This window comes from Phaenicophaeus curvirostris, chromosome 10, assembly GCF_032191515.1.
Source record: "Phaenicophaeus curvirostris isolate KB17595 chromosome 10, BPBGC_Pcur_1.0, whole genome shotgun sequence".
In the NCBI taxonomy this organism is placed as follows: domain Eukaryota; kingdom Metazoa; phylum Chordata; class Aves; order Cuculiformes; family Cuculidae; genus Phaenicophaeus; species Phaenicophaeus curvirostris.
Genome location: NC_091401.1, coordinates 12724316 through 12748888, shown reverse-complemented (window position 1 = coordinate 12748888; position 24573 = coordinate 12724316). Strand labels below are relative to the sequence as shown.

Genomic DNA, 24573 nt, shown 5'->3' with positions numbered 1-24573 from the left:
CTGTAAATATGGTGATTATTGAATGTGTTTAGCTTTTGCTCAGACTCTGAGACCTATGGGGCCCATTTCCCCACTGTGGATTCACTGTTGCATAAACAACATTTCATAAGTGCAATGATTGCATCCTCAAAGCAGAGCAGTGTCAAAGACAACAGGCAGAGCAAAATAATGGGTTGAGATCAGGCTGGGTGGAATTTTTTAGCATCTCTGACCATGCCCATGCCAACCTCACCATTTGTGCATGGCAGCAGCACCAGCTGCTTTCCCCTATCCTGGAACTAGGATGTGGCTTCTCAAAGGATGAACAACTTCTGCACCCTTTCTGAAGCTCTGCTCAAGTCATCTACGTTTTGAACAACATGGGAAAGTGACTGAGTAATGTTAAGGGCTGTGTTTTGGGCTGTCAGGAAAGGAGGAGGGACTTGGCTGTGGATGTAAGCAGAGGGAAATGTTGCTTAACACTTGAGGCAGAAGAGGGTATCTTGTGGTCATGCCTGCTTTTCTAAAATTTTATTTCTCTTGCTAACTCCAAGGCGGTCACTGTTCAAAAATCACAACTCGGATCCCCAAATGATTACACTGAAGAAATAACAGAGGCTTACAAAACCTATGGGGCTGTACCTCTTTTGACTGCAAGAACAAGCAGGATTTCTCTCTTGCATTGTTCTTTTCTTGTAGCAGCCCTGAAGCCTTCTGGAGTTGTGAAAACCAGCCAGCAGAAGAAGATTAGCTGATGGTAATGGGAAATCAGAAGCTGAAAGCTGTCTTGTCAAGAACTGAACAGCGTGAGATGAGTTTCTCAATACTGCAAGGTACCTAGCTAAATGGGGGAAGTTGATAATATGGATCCTGCTTAAGGGTGCTTGATGATCACACAGGCTGTGTCCTGTACATCCCCAGTCATGGACAAGTTTCTAGTATTAAAAATCCTGGTATGGAGGATTTTGCTCCTTGCTTGGTTTCTCTTCCACTGTAATTGACTCCTGGAAAATCTTTATCCTTCATATTTAGAAAGGCAGTGATATGTAGCTAATACAGATTTAAGGGATCCTCATTTAGGTTTTTTTCATGTTTAGTTCATATTAATTGTTTGCACTTCATTGTTATAACAATGGAAATCCAATATATCCTGTCTGTAATTTGTTAATGAGATATTGTATTTCTGCCATTTGTTTTTACAGCTAGATTGAAACCTCTTCTATGTTTCATTCAGCAGAAATTCTTCTAAAGTCCTGCATTACCTACCCGTGACCATGCTATATTCCCTTATTAATTAAAATAATGTCATCCAGTAGTCAGAGTGTGTTACCTGCCCAGCGTGGCCTCCTGGGTGCCATGGCAATCTCCTGTCTGTGGCAGTGCTGGTTTCTGAGCGGTGCTTGTAGCCGTAGCAATGTGGGATGCCAGGGAAGCCCGAGTTGACCTGGGTTCTCATTGTGGTAGCTCACTCCTGTTGCAGGTGTTATTTTTAAGGACATTAGTACAGTCTATAGCACTGGTCTAAGACATGGGTTTTTCCATGTGATAATGAGGCTGCTTGATTAAAACAAGATTGGCTCTGAAATGAAGGGTTGAGTAAGATAAGAGAAATGAAATGAAAGTGCTAATAAATTAGGGGCCAAAGCCTAGGCTTGCTTTACTTGTAAGACTTCTAAACTCTTTTAATTTAGCAAATTGGCTGCTTTCCTGAGCTAAATTGCAGAGAGAAGCTGGGCAATTTTTTTGAAGTGTCTGAGCACTGGAGAACTGAATCAATGTCAGTATCTTTTAGTCATTTTTGGACAGATCACATCCTGAAACCAGTCATGAGCGGGAAGAAAAAAACCCTAATCAAACACCAAAAAAAGCTAACAGGAAAAGTGTTTTGGTGATGACCTAGGCTTCCCCCATGGAGCTTTCCAGTGGTGAGACAGGGCCTTTTATGACTTTCCTCTGTATGAAGCATTGAAGCCTGTTGTTTGCTGGATACAGAAGAAAGGGTCTGAATGAGTTGTGTTTGAGAGGGAGCTGATGGCAGGATTATCCCAGACACTCACAGACATTAAACCACGAGAACTGGAGGTTTTACGGTGATGTCTGCAAAGGGGACAGATTTGTAGTAACACAAATGTGATATTTTGGGCCACTATGAAGAGATGACCAAGCCTGGCTGCTGTTTGCAGTGACGGGATATGAGGTTGTGAGGCTGGCAGTGTACAGAGCTGAGTCCATGGGAATTCTGTCCAGGAAAGGGTTTAGGTATGCGCCCAAAGGGCAGAATGGCAGCAGAAGGAACTGGGGTTGTTTAGCCTGCAGAAAAGGAGGCTGAGGGGAGGCCTTATCACTGCCTACAACTACCTGAAAGGAGGTTGTAGAGAGGTAGGCGTTGGCCTCTTCTCCCAAGTGACAAGTGATAGGACAAGAGGAAATGGCCTTAAGTTGTGCCAGGGCAGGTTCAGATTAGACATCAGGAAAATTTTTTTCACCAAAAGGGTTCTCAGGCACTGGCAGAGGTTGCCCAGGGAGGTGGTGGAGTCCCCATCCCTCAAGGTGTTTAAAACATGGGTGGATGAGGTACTTGGAGATATGGTTTTGTAGTGGATGGGTACAGTTGGACTTGATGATTTCAAAGTTTTTGCCAACCAAATAATTCTATGATTCAGTGGTAAACGACCCTGTGAGGGTTGTTGTGTCTAATGGGAATGAGCAGTTCACAGACTGAGCCTGTGCTCATTGACGGGACACAACAGAAGAGAGACTTCCTTTCCTTGAAATCAAGTGTAGTGGGTGTCTGTGAGAGAGCATTCCTCGGGCTGCTTGGGGGCTGTGAACTTCCTGCCAGGAGGTTTCAGGATCCAGTAAGTTCTGTCCACTCTGGAGAGAGCCACGGAAGCCGGTGTTGGCTGCAGCACAGACAGGGCAGTGCCCTGCCTGTGCTGAAGGTGATCGGCCTCAACATTGACCAGTAAATCTGCTGCTTCTCTGATAACCGAGGTCCCTGATTGAGCATGATTTTCTTACTCAACACTCAGCAACAAGAGAAGTCTGACCCCTGCAGAATTTCTAGAAACTGTGATTCAAAAAAAAGCGGTGTGGTATTCTCAGAGGTTTCTGTTCTGTGCCCTATTCTGAATAACTTTGCAGCTGCTTTTTCTCCTGCTCATAACTGCAAGAGATTAATTTTATTTTATTTACTCCCACATCATGCAGAAGACCAGAACAAGGTGGCTCTTGCCCTACTGCCTCAACCTTGCAGCCTGGCACAGCTCATCATCCAGTTTCACCGTGATTTTGTGCTGCCTGCTCTTTAGTTGTCTTCTGTTTTAGTCTGCAGAAAGTCAGCTTGATATTTACAAAAGGACTGTGTAGTAGACTGATGCATTGAGGAGAATTTGTTTTGTTTTATCTTGTTAGGTCCTGGGTTTAGGAAAAAATAATGAAGTATTTTAGATGTGTTGGTTGGTTCAGCAGCAAATCGTAAAGCTTAATCATCAAGACTGTTTAATAATCCCAGAGAGCTGGTTTTGGGTTTTGTTTCTTTTTTTCTTTGCTTATGCAGCTAACTACTCCTAATGCTGACCCACAGCAATTAAATCTGCATCCAACTTTCCTTTTTTCCTATTATTTACAAATTATTTCTATTATTTACAAATCTATTATTTCAGATGAACGTTTTCTAGGTCTGGGCTCCAGTTCCAGGAAGATATACCAAACAACAAGAACTTGGGCAGGGAACCTTCCAGAACAGATGCACCCATCTCTGCTTGAGAATGAGGAATTATTAAAAGAAAAAGGAATCTGACTAAGCCATCACACTGAGTGTTTTTAGGAAGAGGAGGAGACTAAAACACAGGGCGTGTTGGCTGGAAGCATTCCTGGAATGTGCCTTACACCAGCCCCAGTGCTGCTGCTGGTGGGGGGCAGGGGGCTGAGCTGCACCCCCAGGGAGATGTGGCAAAGAGTTTATCTTTTGGGAGAGGGAAGGAACTGCTTCTGGCAGCTTTTTCTTGGAGAGAGATATAGGGAAAACACTGGGAGCTTCGCAGAGCTGTCCCAGCTGAATGCACTTCACAAATGTATGGGGTGTGAATGCAATTTCAGGGCTCAGAAAAATGTGAAGTATCTTGCTACAGACAGACACGGTCCTGGTCCAGCAAAACCACGCCAATGTGGTGTGATATGGCACAGTAAATGTATTTATAAACAGAACTGTCAGAGAAAAACTATAGGGGACATGGACAATTGATATGAATGTGTGACATTGAGGAATGGCGGGGGGGTGGGGGGGTGCATTTTCATTTTCCTTTAATGTTATTCAGCCCTGTCTTAAAATCTCTTTCCTATCTCCCTTCCTCACTGCCCCTATAGCCAAGCAGACAGGTGTTAAAGAGGTTTGAAAGAGATGCCTTGATTGTGAATCAAGGATTGTGATGACATTGATGGTGAAAAGGAGATGATATGGGGGATATCACAGGAGAGGGACAAGGCATGGATGGAGAAGGTGGAGGGAGATTTGACTTGGGATGAGATAACCCCTGAGGTATAGGTAAGGACCACTAGTTCCAGTTTTCAAATTAACAGCTTCAACTTGCATTTTCAGTTCACAGTTTAAGGACTTGATATGAGAATGTGTCCTCTTGTCTGTGTGATACACGGCTGAGCTGAGCCTGTGAGGCAGAGGGAGCCAACCGAATCCCTCAAGAGAGCAAACCTCTCCTGGGTTTTGGCTAAGCTGGACTGAAGGTCTTGGCAGGGTGGAGGTCAAGCCCATGTGGAGGAAGAGTTAGAGAAATACGGAAATGGACGGGCTGTGTGGAAAAGAAGTTGTGTTGCAAGGAAAGGGAATGAGCAGTTGGAAAATACAGTGAATAAGTGGTTTGTGTGTGTCCCCTGCCTTGAGGGAGGTGAGCTGGGGTGAGTGAGGAAGTGACGGATCAGAAAACCAACGCAAACTTCCCACCATCCATATTAATTTGAAAATGGGAAGCAGTGTGTTAAACTTTTATCATTCTTTAAGATCCTTGCCTGCAGCGCAACAGCAAAGAGAACACAGACCCTGCTGTGCTAAGCCCTTTCATCTGCCGAGTGCTATTTTGCTTCTCTAAGTAGATGATTTGTGTAAGCAACCACTGCACACCATGAAAAATATCTACAAATAATACAGCAGTTAAGTTGCTCTCAGGAATTCCTTTAACACTTCAGTTTAAGAATTGACACTTGAACATTCAAATGCTTATGAAAGAATTGGGAAATTTTGTGCATATGACTACATCAGATTTCTTTAGTTACATAGCTCAAAAGAGCATTAATTCATTCTGTCTTCCTAGATTTTTTTTTTCTGTACTTCTCATCTGGAACAGCAATGCTTTTTTCCCCAAACACACTGCATTCTAGAGCCGCTTAGGAAAGCTCAGGATCTCCTGTATCTGTGCAGAATTCCCCACTTCCTCGCACTTCCTAGATCCTAGTGAAATACCAGCCTCCTAGGAAGAGCAAGAAGACCACACAAGACCACATGTTGTTTACTTTGGGCTGATTATTCACATGTTATGAGCAGCCAAGAGAGGAGACTGTTTCCCCTAAGTTCTACAAGCATAATCCCATCAAACAAATGGTTATCCTTGCTTCAATAAAATACGTTCAAGAAGGGATGATGTCTCCCCACTGAGATACAGATGCCTGCATTTGAAAAATACATCTCCTCTGGTTTCTTTTGTTATTTGCTAATAAGCTGCCTGTGCTGAAAGCAGGCATTCGCATGTTACCATGTTTCTTTTCTTTGATATCACTTGTTAAATATTAATTTGGGAAGCACATTTTGATTCCTTTAAACAACCTAATTGTTGCATTGTTGAAGTGTGCTCTCTCTCCTCTCTGTTCAGCGTACAGCACAGGGGGAGTTTCCTGTGGGACAGTGTGGCTGTGGGCCCTGTGGCAAGCAGAGTAATGGTTCCCAGAGAACTGCACGCTTTCCGTCTGTCTGGTTTGCTGCCATGGGCACCCACAAGGTGCCCCTAATCTGTGAGGTGCCGACTTGCTGCGCTGATGAGGGAAAGGTCGGGAGGGCTTCCCCTTGTTTTTTTTCCAGGTCTCTTGGAGTTCTTTTGAAATTTCTGTAATGCAGGAAGTACAGCACGGCGTGGGCGTCTGTTATATCAATTGAGGTTCTGGTAATGGAAGGTGACATCATTTGAGTTCCATCAGTTTGCCACACAAGGTGGGATTATGAGTGCTTCTGTTAATTGAAAGAAATGAAGCTTTTTTTATCAGTTGAGAAAGAAGAAATTTTGTACTGTTAAAGCTGACATGCCCCTGAATTGTGTACAACCCATTATCTGCTACATTGAGGGACTCATCCTCTGCGTGGTCACATCTCTGGCTCTATAGACTAATACTGAAAGACAGAAACATAGGAACCAATCTCAGCTTATTTTCAGGAATCATCTTAACTTCTTCGTGTATCCAGACACTAAAGAGGAAATCCAGACCCTACAGGAAATAAAGACAAACTGCAGATGGGTTCATCATTTTGAGTCTGGGAGTCTGGTCTCAATTTTCAGAAATTGCAGCTTCACGCTTTCCCTCCTTTGCCATGCAGAATCTCTGCTTTGGAGAGGATGCACGTGCTGTTGCTGCCTCTTTTGTGTACTTTCTGTCCTCTTTGCTGTACACCTGGGGTTCATCCAATTGATACTATTTTGTACCTTATGCTGTCTTTTCCAAAGCGTAATTGTTCTGAGTATTTTATGCTCTAAAAGTGAGTACAGTCAACAGGTGCCAAGACGTGATAAATCAAACCGAACTGCTGTCTTAGTTGCTTCAGCCTGGAAGGGGACTGCTGTAGAAAAAGGCAGTGATGAAATCAGAACTGCATTTGCAATCCTGTAAAGATTCAGGTCTACAGGGTTGAGAGCAGAAATTGATGGAGTGTGATGTTTCCTGCTACAGTAAATGCAGAGGTTTCACAACAAAAACGCAAAGGGAGTGTTACAAGCATACATGAGGCTGGGTGCCTGATGTGGTACAAAAGTCTGAGAGCCTTGAACATCAGAGGGAGAGAGCGCTCAGCATCTGGTATCCATGTGAAAGTGAAAAGTCCTGTATGCATAGAAGGTCACAGTGACCTGGGATGCTACGCTGACATGGCTGTGAAAGAGCATAAGCTGCTTTTTACTTTGTGAACAAGTTTTCCAGGACTGGAGAAAATAATGGAGAGAAATGTGGTTCTTTCCTCTAAAGCCTTGCAAGTGCTTTCACTGCTGATGGGCTGGATGTGTGCCACTGAGAAAGCACTATCTGTCCCTTTCATCTCTGCTGTACATAGATTTCTGGGAGAGGAGAGAGAACTTACCTCTCTGTGGGTTTTCTCTCCTCAGGAGAGATAGAAGATCATTGTGACACTTGTGTTGTATTTTTCCTTGTATGCTGTCGTGAGTTCCTAATGGGTTAGAATTGCTTTTTTCGTAAATGTTACGACGGTCTCCCTCCCTTTTTTCAATCTCTTCTGAACACTCGGTATTTAACCTTGTGCTCAAGAGCAGTGTTTAGTACTGATAAATATGAAATGCCTCTTATATACTGGCAGGTACTTCAGTCTCAAGGCAGAAAACATGACACAGTCAATGCAGGCAGCCAGGCTGGTACCTTGGTATTAGCGGTTGTTTCCTTCGCACTCACCAAAATCCCTCTGGATTCCATGGGAGCTCTGAGCACGTATCTGAGGCAGAACTCACTTATTTAAGTGTTGGGGTCTTTACCATTTACTGATTTATGAAAATGCCATAGTTTATTAAGTCTAAGCAACAAGTGTCGTCTTCTTGACTTCAGAGTCTGTGATTTCTCCGGTGGTTAAAATTTTGTCTGTTTTCCTTCTCCAGTTCTTCCAGGTGTGGTGGACTGAGGACGGTTACATCTCTGTGCCAGTGCAGAAGTCACTGGTTGTGTGAACCCTGCCCTGTTGACTTCATATGACAGCATCCTGCTTTCCTGTTCTTCTAGGTTTCCAAGTGCGATTTTCAAAAAAACCCAAAGCAAAGGGATCAAGCTCTGCTGGGCTATCACGTAGCCAGCAAAGCTGAGAAGCAGGGAGAGAGGAACTAGAGGGAGGCATGAACCTGCACAAGTGACAGTAGGGAATGGGAAGCTGCTCCTTGCCAAGAATCCAGAAGGGTCACAACTAACAGTTGATTACATACATTACAAAGGAATCTAGCATTTGACACTGAGAGCAAATAACGTTTTTAATTTATTTCTTTTTAAAGGTAGTGCATCCAACAGATAATTCTGTTGAGGGAAAAAAAAAGGAAAAAGAAGAGAAAAAGCATTTTCATATCAAACATAACTGCATCCTCTGTACCACGTCATAGGAAAAAGGTAAGCTAATATGAGGTTTTAGTACTTAAAAGGGGGTATAGGAAAGCTGGGGAGGGGCTCCTTATCAGGGAGTGCAGGGACAGGATAAGGGATGATGGTTCTAAGCTGAAAGAGGGCAGATATAGGTTAAACATAAGGAAGAAATGTATTGCTGTGTGGGTGGTGAAGCACTGGCACAGGTCACTCAGAAATTGCGGATGCCCAAACCCTAGAGGTGTTCAAGGCCAGGTTGGATGGTGCTTTGAGCAACCTGATCCAGTGGGAGGTGTCTCTGCCCATGGCAGGGGGGTTGGAACTGGATGGCCTTTAAGGTGCCTTCCAAACCAAACCATTTTATGATAGTATGTTTTGTTGTATTATACAGAAATATCTGTTGACAAAATAACTGTAACATGTCTCAGCTACAAGAAAAAGAAGTAAGGCTGAGATGACTTTGGACTCAGATTCTCATATCAGCCACTAAAAAAATCTTTATTTTTATAAAATGTAATTTCTTGCTATTGCTGTCATGAGATTTACCCATTTCCACTCTGTTTGTTTCCAGTCATTCATAGCTTTATGAAATTCAGTTTAGGGATTGATAAGAAATGCTTCTCCTAAAAGTCCAAGACTCCCACAACACATGGCTTACAGTAAATGCTAAATTTAGGGTGAACTGTTATTATAGATACTGTTGAGATTTTCTGTTGCTTGTCATCTCTCAGGATCATAAACCTATTTGCCTTACAGTTCTTTGTTTTGTGCTTGGGGAGGAATTTGATGTGACTTCTGGGAAGTCTCTTGCCACTGCTTGAGTTGGGAGCAGTATGGCACTTGGGTGTGTGTTGCTTCTGAGCACTGTATTTGCTTCTTTTGGTAATGACAGTGAATTTTTGTTGCAGGGAGCACCTGAAAAACTTTAAGTTTCATGATATGGAGATCAGCTATGAAGGATAAATGAATTTTGAATTAAAGCAAACTAAATACTGATTTTGGAAAGAGGGCTGATATCATGCATCTTCTAGACTTTTGTCGGCATATTTTCACTAGCAAAGACTGTAAAGCAGAGGTGAGCACTTTACTCAGTTTTTCACAGTTAATAACTAGGCAGAGTGTTCCTTCCATTTGGAATCCAGATGGTAACGTGGATGACACTGAGAAAATTGCTACCTTCCTCTAGAATTTTCTTGTTTAAAGTATATAAAAAGTCATCAAACATCAAACCTAGAGCTATGTGACAGTTGCTCAAATGCCAGCTCGACCATGTTGTAATGCTGTTGTGCTTAGGAGCACGAGGGTTATTGCCTTCTCAAGTAGTGATCTGCAAGTGCATTACCATGATTTACCCTCACACCACATGTAATTTGTTGATATTATTAGATTCATCTTACAAGTGAGTGAACTGAGGCACAGAAGCATTAAGTGCCTATAATAAAGCTTATAAATTTCATACTTGCATAAATAGGCTTGTTAGCAATGAGGCACGTGGCTTGTGTTGGGCTGCTACTCATCCCCTACTCCGGGTATGAGTACGTGAATTGCTTGCTGCTTTTGAACTAGCTCTTGTATTCCAACATACTTGGAAGCTTCACTGAAAATTGAGTTGCACGGAACTTGAGAGAAGCAGGTGCCATTCTTCATCTGACTCTCACATTAGCTGAGGCATTGCCATGAACTTTAAGGGGCTTTGACTTCAAGGAGCTTTGGATAGGTCCTTTGTGAGGTTTGTGTTTTGCAGTGGGACCAAAAGTCAGTACATAGATGTCAGCATGGCAGGTCTTTAAATGCAAGACCAAACCTTGGAGAGTTGGGGTTGTTCAGCCTGGAGAAGAGAAGGCTCCAGGAAAACCTTAAAGCAACCTTCCCGTACTGATGGGAGCTACAGGAAAGCTGGGGATGTGTTCTTTATTGGAGGGTGCAGGGATAGGACAAAGGGGGATGGGTTTAAGCTAAAAGACGAGAGATCTAGATAAAAGCTTAGGAAGAGATATTTTCCTGTGAGGGTGGGGAGGCCCAGGTTGCCCAGAGAAGTCACGGCTGCCCCCTCCTTGGAAGTGTTCAAGGCCAGGTCGGATGAGGCTTTGAGTAACCTATATCTGGTGGGAGGTGTCCCGGCCCATGGCAGGGGGTTGAAAGTGGATGAGCTTTAATATCCCTTCCGACCCAACTACGAAATCAGAGGCGCAAACATCCCTTTTCATTGTGTCATCCTTTATGGTATCAAACCCAGCTCTTGATCTCTAATTTTGCTTTAATTGAAATCAAATATGTGAATGAAAAATATTGATCACCTTCGCTGTCCTTTCCCAACTGCAGCAACTGGAAGATCTAAGTCATAACTAAGTCATTATTGGCACAGCAAAACTCTCCCTCTTTTTCTCATTAGTAGTAAATTCCCGACCATTATTTCCAATAAAGGCTCATACGCAGGAAAAAAAAACCCAAACACCCAACCCCTCTGTCCTTACCATTTCTCTTTTCTTTTAGGGTTTTTTTTTTCAGATTTTCAGATGATTATTTCAAAAAGTGTGCACGATCAGATGTTCTTCATAGTCATACTGCTAGCTAACACTTATCAAATAGGCTTAGCTTCCAGTAGGAGCTAGCCCTTTAACAGTTGTGTCTTGTGTCTTTACTCTTATTAACTCACTACGTGGAAAAAAAAGATAAATGCAGCATCAGATGACGGATTATGCCCGTAATGAAGGGTTAGGCATATATTTTCCATGAAGCCTGCAGAGTCTTTTAGTCTCTAAGGACATTTCATGTTGTCTTCATAATGGATTCTGCCCTTGTTAAGTTTTCTGTCCTCAAATTTTTATTTGGAGAAAGGGTTCGCATTGTATTCTGTCAAGCTATGTTGTGAAGAATTCCTGCCCCATGGGATGCCTCAAACCTCAACTTTTGCGTCCTTTGGTGACGGAGTTTGCTGCCACAGGAGGTTCTCTAGGAGACAGGGTTCTTGAGAAAAAGAATCTGGCATCAGCAACTGTATTGTGACCTTTCAATCCTTGGAGTGCCTGGCTCTGCTTTATTAGTTTGAACGTTTTTCAAAGGGGGAATCTGGAAGGTGGGAACAACAGCATAAGGTTTATTCTTAAATGTCATGGCCTAGGCTGGGAGTGCAAAGGTGAAAAGGAACATGTGAGGGGCAGTTGCTGGAAGTGTAAGAGGCCTGTAGATGAAATTTCATGAAGTTTGAGGGGAAAAAAAAAAAAATCAATCTTAGTGGAAGAAAGAAACCTCAAGGTTTCATTTACAAGAAATAGCTAGTGATTTTAACTCCAAAAAAGAAATTACTTGAAATTAAGCACAAATTTTTGCCATGATTGATGGTTTTACATTATGCAATACATTATATAGTTTGCAACAAAAGTAATTTTGAAGTGCAAAAGGCTCAATTTTTCAGTTTCCTAGGTCTTGTTTTTAGGTAAAAATACAGTTTCTACAGGGTACAGCTTGAGAAAGCTAACTTATGGCACCAATACAAAAGTGGCATATGTTTTTTAGGTAGTTATTCTCCAGCGTCTTCTTATCCCTTCTCTTCATGTCTATAGAAGGCATAGGGATTCCTTCCAGGCCTTTTTAAAATTAAACTGTTTTTCAGAATCATGGGCTAACAGATGGAGAAGAGTTCTGGTTATGAGCTAGCCAAAGTAAATATAGTTACAAAGAGTTTTCAGCAATAATTATGCATAATTATGCAATTCAGTCATCATTCAGTTGAACTTTGGAGGATTGCATAAATTTATGGAAGTACCTGACCAGTATTCCTATACTTTTGTAGGGTGTGTTGTTCATCTTGGTAATTTTGTACAGAGCTTCACTTATGTGAAAAATATGAGGATTTGGAGGAAATAAGAGACCCTATTTGCACATGTGGGGACCTGCAGAAGAGCCAGTCTGACTCTCTGGTGGGAACTGTAGGGTGTCAGTGCCTCTGGATGCCTGAAAGTGCTCTGTGTTGAGGTGCGTGATGACCTGTATACAGTACTGGCAACAGGAGGCAGCAGGACAAGCTTCCAGTGTTATTGTTCCCAGGATCAAGCAGGATCAAGACTGTTTACAAAGGCTTGTAGTGACAGGATGAGGGGTAATGGGTATAAACTGGAGAGGGGCAGATTTAGACTAGACATAAGGAAGAATTTCTTCACCACTGGAGTGGTGAGGCACTGACACATGTTGCCCAGGGAAGCTGTGGCTGCCCCATCCCTGGAGGTGTTCAAGGCCAGGTTCATGGGTTTTGGGCAGCCTGGTCTAGTGGGAGGTGTCCCTGCCCATGGCACAGCGGGGAGGAACTGGATGATGTCTAAGGTCCCTTCCAACCCAAACTATTCTATAATTCTATTGATTCAGATCTGATTTCCTAGGGTGCCATAAGAACGGAAAAAGGATTTCTCCTTGTACCAATTTAGATTGACCCAAAGATGCTGGGTGTTTCCTTAGCATTCTGAGAAAGTTCTACATAAAATGTTGTTCGTATAACCCGACACATTGTCTTTAATTTTTAAAATTCCAAATTTCTGGAGATGAGTGGGGGAGCAAATATCACATAGAGCTAAGAAAGTTGTCAAATAAAAATTCCCCTAAGTGGCTAGAAAATCCAGAGACTCACTCAGGTTAGGCTTTATCCTACCAGTTAATATGCTCTTGCTGTCTGCTCAGTAATTTTTCATGAATAGGGAAGAAGAATCCAGACTTGGCAAGCTGGTGCTGCAGACAGATTTTGTCAGATGAAATCCCAGTAGACATTAGGCCAACATCAACTGCTCCTGAGCTATCACATGGGAATGCAGAAGGAGATAAAAGGGACATCCTAATGGGTGGATGCCCTGTTTTAAGGGGCAGAGAGGGGAATCTGGCTAATGGAATTTTTTTTTCTTTTCTTTGTGGAGTCATTCTGAGAAATGATGGAAAATGCTGGTTCCAAACACAGGCACAATCCTGTCTTTTCTCGAAATCTTCACTTCATTTAAAGTTGCTTAATTCCTCTCTCCTGTGTTTTTTTCTACATGTGAAGAGAAATTAATCCTATCTGCCTCTACCTCAGAGGGTTTGTGAGGGCAGAGTTTGGAAAAGAATTTATGTCTATGCAAGTAATCCACAAGTGACTGCAGGGGTGAAAAAAACCCAGACCTACCATCGGGAAACTCCAGCGCCAGTCAACTACTTTCTGGAAGTGGAGTGTCCTGTTACATAAACATCCTTGAAGCTTTGCAGAAGGGGTGACATTCACATCACATATGTGGGGCCTGACTAATTGGGCTTTGTGTGTGAAGAATGGGATGGGGAGGATAAGGAAGTGAAATCCCCAAGGTGCAAGCTGGGCCTCCTTCTTCCCATGGCCTGTGCTGTTGCCTACGTGTTGAAAAGGGGTCTCAGAGCCTCCTGTACCACTGAGCTGATGACTGGGAAATATGTGGGCCCCACAACCCAGCCTGCATCCTAACTCTGCCCTCCCCAGCAGTCTGGGAGGCATCCTGCTCAGCCCAGAAGCCAGATGCAAGAGCCTTCAGCAGTCACGCAGAAAGCAGCCCTCTGCCCAGAAGTTGTTAATGTCCTTTTATACTAAAGTCTGCATTAACTCAGTGGTTCTGGTCTATGTATAAACAGAGTGCAGACTAGGTAGCTCTCGGCTGCTTCTACAACTGGTGGGGAAAGGAGGCTGCTAACTTCAGGAGCTGCAATTTGCCCCTTGGAGGAGTCCATACCTTTCCACTGAATATGTGGGGAACCAAAAATCCCACACTTGCTGATTTAATGGCCAAAGTTAGGTGGCACCAGCCTCCCTCGGTCCAAAACTCACTTCAGACCCAGGGCCCAGCTTTACACAGCCCCACCCCTTGTGGCAAAGTGGAGCTGTAGCATGAGTTGAAAGTCACTGCTTTGTTTTGCACACACTGTATAAAAGCCTCGTCACTAGACTCAAGCAAAGAAAATAATCTTTTTACTCCCCCATTTCTTAAGAGAAAATTGTGGATAGCAGGCATGTAAATCACTTGATAGCATCTACTATAAAATTCACATATATGATTTTCTGTATTTCATGTCAAGACACAGAATAGTGGCTTGCAGGTTTTCTGTTCCGTGCAGCGGCTCTCAAGGTAACAGGTTAAATTTAGCAATTGGAATGGCCATGAAAGGAACAGATCTCCAAGCTGAAAAAGCCAGTGCTGAACTGGTTAGGAAAGAGTAAAATCTGAATTCCCATCTCTTTTTCTTTTCACAGCTGTTAGGAGTTCAGTGGGTTGAACTGCAATCCTTCAAGTTCATCTGTTGACTCCAACACAAAACTATTATAAACTGTGGCTCTAAAACACGTGATGAAACATTTCTTGAGAGCTATTTATTCCAACTGCAGCAGAGGAAATTTTTCAGAACACCCAGCATTTGCTAGAGGAAAGGTCTCTTGAGCTTCGCGAAAGGAGGAATTATTTGCATACCAACGTAAGTTGCTTTTTGATTTTTTTTCCCCTGGACTATTGAATAAAATTGTACTTTTAACTTTCCCCCCCCCATGGCAACATGGTCAAGTAGCACAAAACAATATTTAAGTTCCTAGCAGAGTGTTTCTGTATAGTTTTTTTCCTTTAATGGTGTGGATTGAGAATTTTATAATCCAGCATAGAACTCAACATGACTTAATATTATATATTTTCTTTCCTCTAATGTTTTCTGTATCTGAATAACAGTTCATTCAGTTACAATATTAATATAGAAGTATGACAGATTGCAGGCTTCTATCAGGCGTGTCCTGCAAGCTTACTATTTACAAGTAGCAAGGAATAGTTTTGGGGTGCATTTCTTCAGATGTTTCTTCTACAGCTTTGATCAAAAGTTTGATCTTATATATATATACACATTCTTCTCCAGGCTTCAACTGTGTTAAAACGCTTCCCATGCTGAAAATGGACCATGCAAATATGACCCAAGCCATGCTTGATGCTGAATCCCGCAACACAGAGAAGAACAACGGCAATGAATATTTTTACATTCTGATCGTCATGTCTTTCTATGGGATCTTCCTGATAGGGATCATGCTGGGCTACATGAAATCTAAAAGAAAAGAGAAGAAGTCAAATTTGCTTCTACTCTACAAAGACGAGGAGAGAGAATGGGGGGAAGCTGTGAAGCCACTACCAACCGTATCGGGGCTGAAATCTGTCCAGATCCCCATGATGCTGAACATGCTGCAGGAGAGCATGGTGCCCTCCCTGTCCTGCACCATCTGCTCAATGGAAGGCAGCAGTGTGAGCTCTGAATCCTCCTCCCCAGACGTGCACTTCACCATCCAGGAGGAAGTGCTGGATGCTGAACTGGGGGAAGTGTCAGAAACACTCCTTCATGAGAGCAGCGAGGGATCTGCGGAAAATATCCACAAGAACTCCTAGCACTTGAAGGAGTCCCTTGATCAGCTGCTCAAGCATGAGTGGAGCTCCCACTAAGAACATTTAGTTCTACTTTCCTGATCTCCAACAAACTCTCAGCAGGTATCTGTGCCCCTCGGGCCCAAGGTGTTCCTGAGAGCTGGCAGGACAAGGAAGCAGTGGTTCCCAACACCGAAGTGTAACTTGCACGTAATTGGGATGTTTAATCTTAAATTTCCATTTTTATTTCTTACCATAAGAGCTAAGAATGAGGAGTATATACGTATAACTTCTAACCAGGTAACTGTTAGTGGCATGTCTCTGCATATTTCAGAATTCTGCAAATATGTGGGAAATGTTTAGGGAAGCCCCAGTATAAGTGCCTCATTATTAAAGATGATGGTTAATGCTCATCCCCACAAAACTGTGATAGACTAGGAGCACTTTTACTGTGTTTTTCTGATAATAAACCACAGCCAACAGCAGATTTGCTCAGTGAGGTGGCAAAACCTGAAAACTGGTCGATGCTGTAGTTGAAGGGAGATTGCAGTGTGGCGGGAGACTGGCTTTTAGGCACAGAAAGAATAAAAGAAAAAAAATAAAAAAGAGGCACTGAATTTCTAGGAGGACTGAGAAGCCTAGTTTCACATCTGTGCCACTTTGTCTATCTTTGCTTAAGTTGCACCTGTACTGGCTGGGTCAGGTTCACTAACTTCTGCTGCAATCCAGCCTTTGACTGAGTTACCAGTAGGAAAGGTAGTCTTGTATTTTTGCTTCCGTATTTTTTAAAGACATGTACATTTGATCAGTAAAGGCAAAGATCTGTAAGTTAAAAAAAAGACATTAAAAGATCTTTGTTAGAAAGTGTTAGCTGTAGAAAGGCTTGAACAAATGCTGCTCTGTTATGGCCCCTTGAATAATAGGTGGAATTCAGAATAGAATTTAATCTAGTAAGGGTGAAATCCTTATTCAACTGAAGTCAACTGAGTCCTCCTGACTTCAGGGAACGCACAAGATTTTGTGCCTCCCTGTTGGAGGTAAGTTCTCCATTTGAGGTCAGTAAAATGGTACCCATTTATATCATTGAAAAAACAGGCCTTTCAGCTCTATTTCAGCCAGTGTAGATAAACGTTGCGTTACATTATTTTCTTTCTTTTATCACCTTGTAGTTAATTAGTAACTACCCACAAACACCCCTCTCTACCCTCACTAAATGGTACTGTGATATTTTTCAAATGCTTATGAAATTGGTTACTAAATTATTGCACTGTTAAAAGAAGAATTGTTAATATTGTAGCAACGTATGATTATTTCAATCATACCTTATATTTTATGATAACTTATTACAGTGTTTGGATTAGTTGTGAACCGTGAGGTCTAAAGAGCCTGAATCTAAGCATTGCACAGCAAAATGTTTGCAACATGTCTCCACATATTTCCTGCACTAAAATAGCTCTGTGATTTATCTACTGGCATTAGAGCTTGAGAGACAGCTTGAAAAATATGAACGCTGAACAGCAGAAATGAACTGAGGCAAGAGGCTGCTGTACTTCTGCCGTTTAGAGAGGAGAACTCTGCTTTGGGCTTGAAGGGTTAATGTGATGGAGCCTGCAGAGGTATTGCTGTCTCTCTCCCTAAACACAGCAGAACAAAGGCTCCGTTGTGCTCAGAGAGAACCTGGTTCAGTTCGGGCTGAAGGCAGTGGGAGTTTTTCCAGCGACTTCAGTGAACTTTGGATCAGACCATATAAAGCTTTTTGGTAGATTTACTCCAAAAGGGACTGTTTTAAGTTTGAAAGAAGCCAAATTAAGTTTGGCACTTTGCCTGGAATCACTTGAATCCTGAAACTTTCCGAATGAGACTGACATGCGCGAGTTGTCACATTTTCCATTGCTTTCTTCTTTGTCCTTTTACCTTTGGTATAAATGTATTTGTATCTGTAAAAAAAACCTGATGTATATAATTCCTAACATTGAGTTGTATATAATTGTCTTATGTATTTAAAGTTTATTGTTTCTACTGGCACTAATTTTTATTTAAATAAAGAAACACATTTCCTGGCAAAGTTTCCATATTTGTTCACTATGTCAAAAAGATTTCCAGTAAAGAGACCGGGCAAAATTTCTACAGGATCCTTTTCTTAGCCTCTTTTTTTTCAGATTATTCCTTGTGTTTGACAGCAGTGCAGAGTTGTGGGCTGGCAGGAGGGCTGAGCTGGGCACTCCAGGTCTGCTTTGGGTCCGTCCAAGCTCTCTAGGGCACTGGGCAAAGGCAACTTCCTTGGGCTCAGCTCCTGCCCACCTGCAGGCAGGGTCACAGGGATACCTGGAGTCTCTTGCAAAGAGCAGGGGGGTGCTGGTGAGCCATTGAGGAGGCTGGCAAAACTGATCAGCTGCTATGAAAACTTCTGTCTCTCCTCTTTAGCCTCCTGAAAAGTCTGTGTTTTGAGTTTTGCTTTTCTATTTGCATTGCAGCAAATTGGATGGGGCAAGGTTGAGGTTATGGACAAGTATCTGAGATAGGTCCCTGTTCCAATTGGATTTCCATTGCTTGGCCATGGTGTGTAGCTGGATTTGACCCTGGGTATTATTGTTATTCTGTAATTTCCAGCATTTAGGGAGAGAGGGGAGGTTTTGGGATTCCAGCTCTCAGTGCAGGGCAGAAGTGTTTAGAAGCAACTTTGTACTTCCAGATTGCCTTCAAGCTGTGACAGTATGTACAGGGTCGTAGGCACTGACTGAGACCTACTTGCATGGAGAAATTGAGGTTGTTTCAAAAATCAGATTGCTCTAAAGTTATATCTGCTTGCTTTCCCACAAAACCTGTTCCCTTGTGCTCTGCTTTCTACACTCACTCCCTGTTAAATAATCCTGGAGCCTGTTCACAAGCTTCTGTGGTCTAAAGCTACTCCTCACGAAGACTGCGTTTCCCTCCAACAGTGTAATCTCACGGGTGTCCTGGAACAGCAGGTCAGTAATGTTGCATCTTCCACATTTGCCCATGCTGCTGTTATTGTCACAATAATGAATCAAGAGCCCTCTGACAGCGTTGGTGATAAGAGGGAAAAACAGAACAAAATGTAAATTTCAGCTCTGTTTTGTGGATCAAGAAGCTCACTTATGCCAGCAGTTTCTTGTGTTAAATTCGGCTGCTATGAAGGGAAACACAATGTGCTTTGGGGTCTATTTGCACTCAAGTGAGCTACAAAGCACAAAACCATGGCCACCTTCTTGCAGGTTATGATAGAGCTATCCTTGGCCCATGTGGATCAAGAAAGTATGCATGATGGTTTGGTATGTATTTATCTTCATCCTCAGCATTTGTCTGTCTTTAAATTAGTATTTTAATGGCACCAGGGGAGAAAAGAAGCATAAATATATTTTAGGTACAAAAATTAATTGATGTGCAACTGAATGCAATGAGACCTTGAAGACAGCCCAGTGACCTGGTAGCTATTACTCCAAAATAAAAGAAGCAATGTTAATCTTGAAAAACTACAGATGAAAGGGAGAAAATTGTCCCCATTAAGCTTGATTCAGAATCCTTATTACTACTAAGGAGTAAAAGGTGGTAATAATTCTCTTTTTCCTAAAATGACAGACATTTCCAGTGTGCTTTTGCAACTGAGTTAAATCAAATCCAGTGCTAATAGATCTTGGCTTGAGGGCACCGATAATTGACTATCATTTGACTGAATGAAGATGATTTTATTTTTATCAATACATTCTTTCTTAAAAGAACACAGCAATTAGGCTCCCATTTCTTGGCAGTGCTGTGCCTCTTACATTTGCTGGAATAGTTAACACCTATCACCTTTGGCAGAACAAGAAAAGATGGCCCCATGTGGCAAATGTACATGGTCTGGCTCCAGGACATACCGTAAATATAAATGCCAGCTCTCAAGATTACCACATTTAGATCTGTGATAGGAGCTGGCTGGTTTACAGTCCTAAATCCTACAAGCAGATCACATACAGATTCACCTGTATTCACAGACTAAACCAGCTGAATAATTGATGTGGAAATGTAAAACTCGCCTCTTCCAAAGGCACAGGCTCGTCTAAGAATGCCAGGATCTGGACCAGGGAAAGAGTTAACCAGGGAGTGAAGGTTAACAAAGAAGAGAGAATCCAGATTGCCAGGGCTGGAGCTAAGGTCACAGATCATGGTGCGTGAGGCAAGGAGCCTCATGTGTTACAACTCATTGAAAAATTTCTCTTCCCAGCCTGGTCCTCTCACAGTGGGTTCCCCTGAATCTGTCCCTTTCTCAGACATGTGCCCACACCCACCCAAGTAATCAAATCTATTCTCACAGGGTTGGGAAGGAAGGAAATGGATAAACTGTGACGGTCATTTATGTCTCTAGTTCCTCAGTAGATGTTGGACAAGGATAGGTGTACTGCTTGAAGACAAGGAGCACACAGGTCCCAACACAGACTGTACTTTTATCACAGCCATTTCCACCAAGAGAAGATTAAACTACCTGCCTTTAATTTTCATCTTGAAATTTCAAGACCTTGTAAAGACAGCAGGAGTCCCTGCCAGGTGATAGGTAAGTGTTCTCAGAGATGCTGAAAGTGGAGTGCTGGACTGTACTTTGTTGTGCCAGATGCAATTATGCCAGGGCTGGACCATACTCTCCTGTAATTATTGATCTACCATGCTCATATTTTAATGTTTTTGGACCTTGTTCTAGTGGTAAGATTATTTTTCTCCAGGTTCACAGTAACACTTTAGATACAAAATATGAGTTTTGGATCTAGAAGGCATAAAATTTCATAAAATTGTTTAGGCTACTGTTTTTTAAGCACTGATCATATTTGCCTCTGTGTATTTTGTTGATTTGCTTTCATATTCTTTCCATTTTCACAAGCCTCTGCAGTTCCAACTGCATGCAGTCAAAAATAGCTGTGAGCTAAGCTGCTGTCTTAGTGTATTGACACTTCTGTATCCATATCAACTAGGGGAGAACACAGAAAATAATACAAAATCAATGAGTACCAGAGTTTTTCAATGCTTAATTGTGTTTTAGTTGGGTTTGGGTAGTGTTACAGTTTATGTTAGACCAGGACTTTTGGCATCCAAATGAATGATGAAAAGAAGTATAATAAAGGCAATTGAATGCTGCATTACAGGTTATTTTCCCAGCTATCTCCCTGCTGTTTAATTGTCCTGTGCTTCACTTGATTATTAGATAATGCTGCTTACATTCCTGTCTGTAAGAAGTTGATATGTTCTTGATAGATGTGAAAGCCTTGTGATTCTTAGATTACGGTGTAAATACAAAGCATTTGCCAACCTAACAACAATAAAAAATCCCCCCGTCACTTCCTTAATACGACTAGATGTTACAGTAGCCACAGCAACAAATTACAGTTGCTAGTGTTTGTGACTATCCAGAAGGGTGCAGCTCATCCCACTGAACCTCATCAAGTTGGTAGAATGTATCTAGCAGGGCCTTTTTGCTTAGTGGATGTGAGAGGGGAGGTGCTGCTGAGCAGGGTAGTGCAGGGATGTCTGAGACCAAATTCAGTTCCCTCTTCTGCTCTAGGTTCACTGCAGTACTATGGAAAATTGATTGCTTTGATGAAAACTCTATGAACTGTAAGGAAGAGCACACCTTTGTTGCCTAAGACTGATCATAGAATCATAGAATCACCAGGTTGGAAGAGACCCACTGGATCATCAAGTCCAACCATTCCTATCAAACACTAAACCATGCCCCTCAGCACCTCGTCCACCTGTGCCTTAAATACCTCCAGGGAAGGTGACTCAACTACCTCCTTGGGCAGCCTGTTCCAGTGTCCAATGACCCTTTCCATGAAAAAGTTATTCCTAATGTCCAGCCTAAACCTCCCCTGGTGGAGCTTGAGGTAATTTTTCTCTCGTCCTGTCCCCTGTCACTTGGGAGAAGAGGCCAGCACCCTCCTCTCCACAACCTCCTTTCAGGTAGTTGTAGAGATCAATGAGTTCTCCCCTCAGCCTCCTCTTCTCCAGGCTAAACAACCCCAGCTCTCTCAGCCGCTCCTCATGAGGCCTGTTCTCCAGCCCCTTCACCAGCTTCGTTGCTCTTCTCTGGACTCGCTTCAGAGCCTCAACATCCTTCTTGTGGTGAGGGGCCCAGAACTGAACACAGTATTCGAGGAGCGGTCTCACCAGTGCCGAGTACAGAGGGAGAATAACCTCCCTGGACCTGCTGGTCACGCCATTTCTGATACAAGCCAAGATGCCATTGGCCTTCTTGGCCACCTGGGCACACTGCTATGCTGACGATCTCAGGGTGCTGAGCTCTGGTGGAAAGAGGGAACAGACAGGTGATTTGTTACTCTCTGGACTCAGAGAAGGAACCACAAAATTAAAGAACCTCCTCTGGGGTGAACTCCAGCTGTTTAGCCTGGCCCAGCCTCCATCCCCTGCAGCTCACCTATGAATGCTGGGCCTGGAACAAGCCTGCAGTAATGCTGTCTCCCTGGGACAGCCATGTCTCATCCCATCAGAGAAAATACTAGCTGAACAGTGCAGGCAAGAGGACATGAGATGCACAATGTTCTCAAGAGATTTTTGATTCTGTTGTAGAGAACACACAAAAGACGACTTCTCTTCGGGAGGAAATGAAAACTACGCACCTCTAAAGATGTGTATTCTTTCTGTTCAGCAAGTGATAAACCGATTAAGAAACATTTCCTGTAAGAGGCAAGAGAGGAAGAGAAAGAAAGTGCTACTGCTACTAGTTCTTAATAATAGGCATGGAGCCATGTCATAGCAGACCCGCCGCCCTGAAATGTCACACAGACAAGCCTCCGCAGTGCTTCTTTCAAGGACTTAATGGAGCACTGTCTCATCATTTTCCTTACAAATACCTGAAGTTACAAAGCAATCTGTTGTTATTGCAATTCCTGCCAGCAACAGCAGTCTAATGAGTGTCATTAACTGCTTTTCAGGGCTCTGGCACTGTGCTTCTGCTGCACTGGAAATGAGGGAACAGTCTTGACACTTGCAGAAGTGTGAAGCATTGCTGCGAATACTGAAAGCCCAAGCTCCACTGGGACTTTTCTCCAAGTGTGACTTTCCTCTTGCAGCATTGCAAGAGAACACTGTGGGAAGTCCAGGGTTGTGCCCACAACCTGTTCATATCTGTTCATTTTTATCAGTTGCACAGGATTTAACTAAAGGGTGCTGCTAATGACCTTTATGCTGCTGTTGAACTTAGTTTAAAGAGTGAGTGGTGTCTAAAAATGACAGCATGTGGGCAATGTGATGGTGGCACCTATCCATATTCACCAAGGAACTGCTCATTGTGCCTTCAGCGAAGGAAACAGCAGCAACAGCTCTGTCGTGTTCTCTCACTAGGGGCCTAGCTATTCAGTGTTACACATAATAAACTGAAGATGATCTAATGAGCTGGTCGTTGGTCAGAATGTGTAACTCAGATGGATTCTCACTGTATTTTTTTTCCTTCTGTATTTGTCAAGAATGAAACTCCAGATGAAAAGGACTGTGCAGCTTGCCTCTGTGGGGAGCCATCATCAGGGAGGTGCAAGTGGTTGCTGGCAGAGCTAGCTCTCACCATGTTGCAATGGCAAGGAAAAATGTTGCCTTAGGGCTGGGTGCTCAAGGTTTCTACTGCTTCAGGTGAGCTATAGATATTGTACTTAGTGTTCGGGTAGATATTTACACACTTAGTTATGCATTGCTATTGTAATAAAACTCATGAAGGAGATACAAAATATCACAGGATTCTTTTTTGTCAGGCAAAATAATTTTTTTCCATGATTTCTCTTCCATGACCTTTAGTTTCTCCAGTGAAGTACCATCATCAGGAACAATGAGAACATTATACTCACATGGGAAGAAAAGAACACGACATTCAGATGGAATAGGCAGAGCTTTGGGATTAAAAGTGTCCTGTGTAGGAATATTTGTGAGATACACATGTGCCAGGGAAGGATCACAGACCCAGGAGTTCAGAGCAAAACTACTAGACTCCTTGAGTCCTTGTATTTATGATGTCTAGACAGAGAGTGGATTTACCTCATTTTTCAGTTGAGAGCTGTGCCCATTTGGGCTGGGAAAGTCTTAATAAATGGACTTCTATCTGTACATATGTTCCCGATGTGCCTATTTTTCCCCCTTCACTCTCATTTTTCTACAGGTCTGTAGCCCAGGGAATTTATTTTTTCAGGCCCCTCCTTTCTCTTTTCTGCAAAAAAAAGACATAGCTCTGGGCGCTTAAGTCAAGTTGAACATGATTTTTTCTATTTCTTGGCACTTTCTAATGCTGATTGCTACCATCTCTTTTGAGTAGCGCAGTACGTGCTTTCCTAACATCTGCGCACAACTCATACACTGACATATGGTTAACATCAATTTTATGTGGGCCTGGAAGTACAAGGGATTGTGTTAATTTTTCACTTTATAAAGCAGAGCACAGGATTTGTTACTTCTATTTGTGTCACCAGGACAGGACTTGGCAAGCTTGACATGGGGATTTGATGGCTGTTATGACACTAGCTCTGTGAGACTGGTACGCTCAACACACTGAAAGGAAGCAGTTTTAAGACAAAGAGGAGACATTTTATGTTTCAGTCTGCAAAAGCAGCAGCAAGCCTGTAAACTGAGTGATATGAGTTAGCTAGTGAAACCGCTGGCTGGTGGGGAAGCAGAGGAACCTCCTCCCCACTGACCTCGATGCCAGGTCTGGTGGGTTGTGGAGAGCGGTGATGAGCACTGACCCTCGCCAGATGGTATCTGCTCACCAAAGCACAGTCCTAGCTGCCACCATGCAAAAGAGGCTCTTGGGCCATCAGGGTGGAAGGTACAGGGGGTGACCAGCCCCTTTCTTATGCTGACCCTGATTTTGGAGGGGTGGACCTTC

The 24573-nt window shown here is 42.9% G+C and overlaps 1 protein-coding gene and 1 long non-coding RNA gene across 2 annotated transcripts; both read left to right on the top strand.

Annotated features, from left to right (window-relative positions):
* Window positions 1–14494: 14494 nt before the first annotated feature.
* KCNE4 (potassium voltage-gated channel subfamily E regulatory subunit 4) lies at window positions 14495–17755 on the top strand. The gene is made up of 2 exons (XM_069865166.1): window positions 14495–14778; window positions 15205–17755. The coding sequence occupies exon 2, from the start codon at window positions 15231–15233 to the stop codon at window positions 15720–15722; it is 492 nt and encodes a 163-aa protein (XP_069721267.1). The 5' UTR covers window positions 14495–14778; window positions 15205–15230; the 3' UTR covers window positions 15723–17755.
* Window positions 17756–18473: 718 nt separating this feature from the next.
* LOC138724738 (uncharacterized) lies at window positions 18474–23334 on the top strand. The gene is made up of 3 exons (XR_011338101.1): window positions 18474–18667; window positions 22640–22757; window positions 23171–23334. It is a non-coding gene; the product is annotated as an uncharacterized lncRNA (long non-coding RNA).
* The last annotated feature ends 1239 nt before the right edge of the window (window positions 23335–24573 follow it).

Excerpts from the sequence above, each read along its gene's own strand:
- KCNE4 (XM_069865166.1), top strand. The coding sequence starts at position 15,231 with ATGCTGAAAATGGACCATGCAAATATGACCCAAGCCATGCTTGATGCT.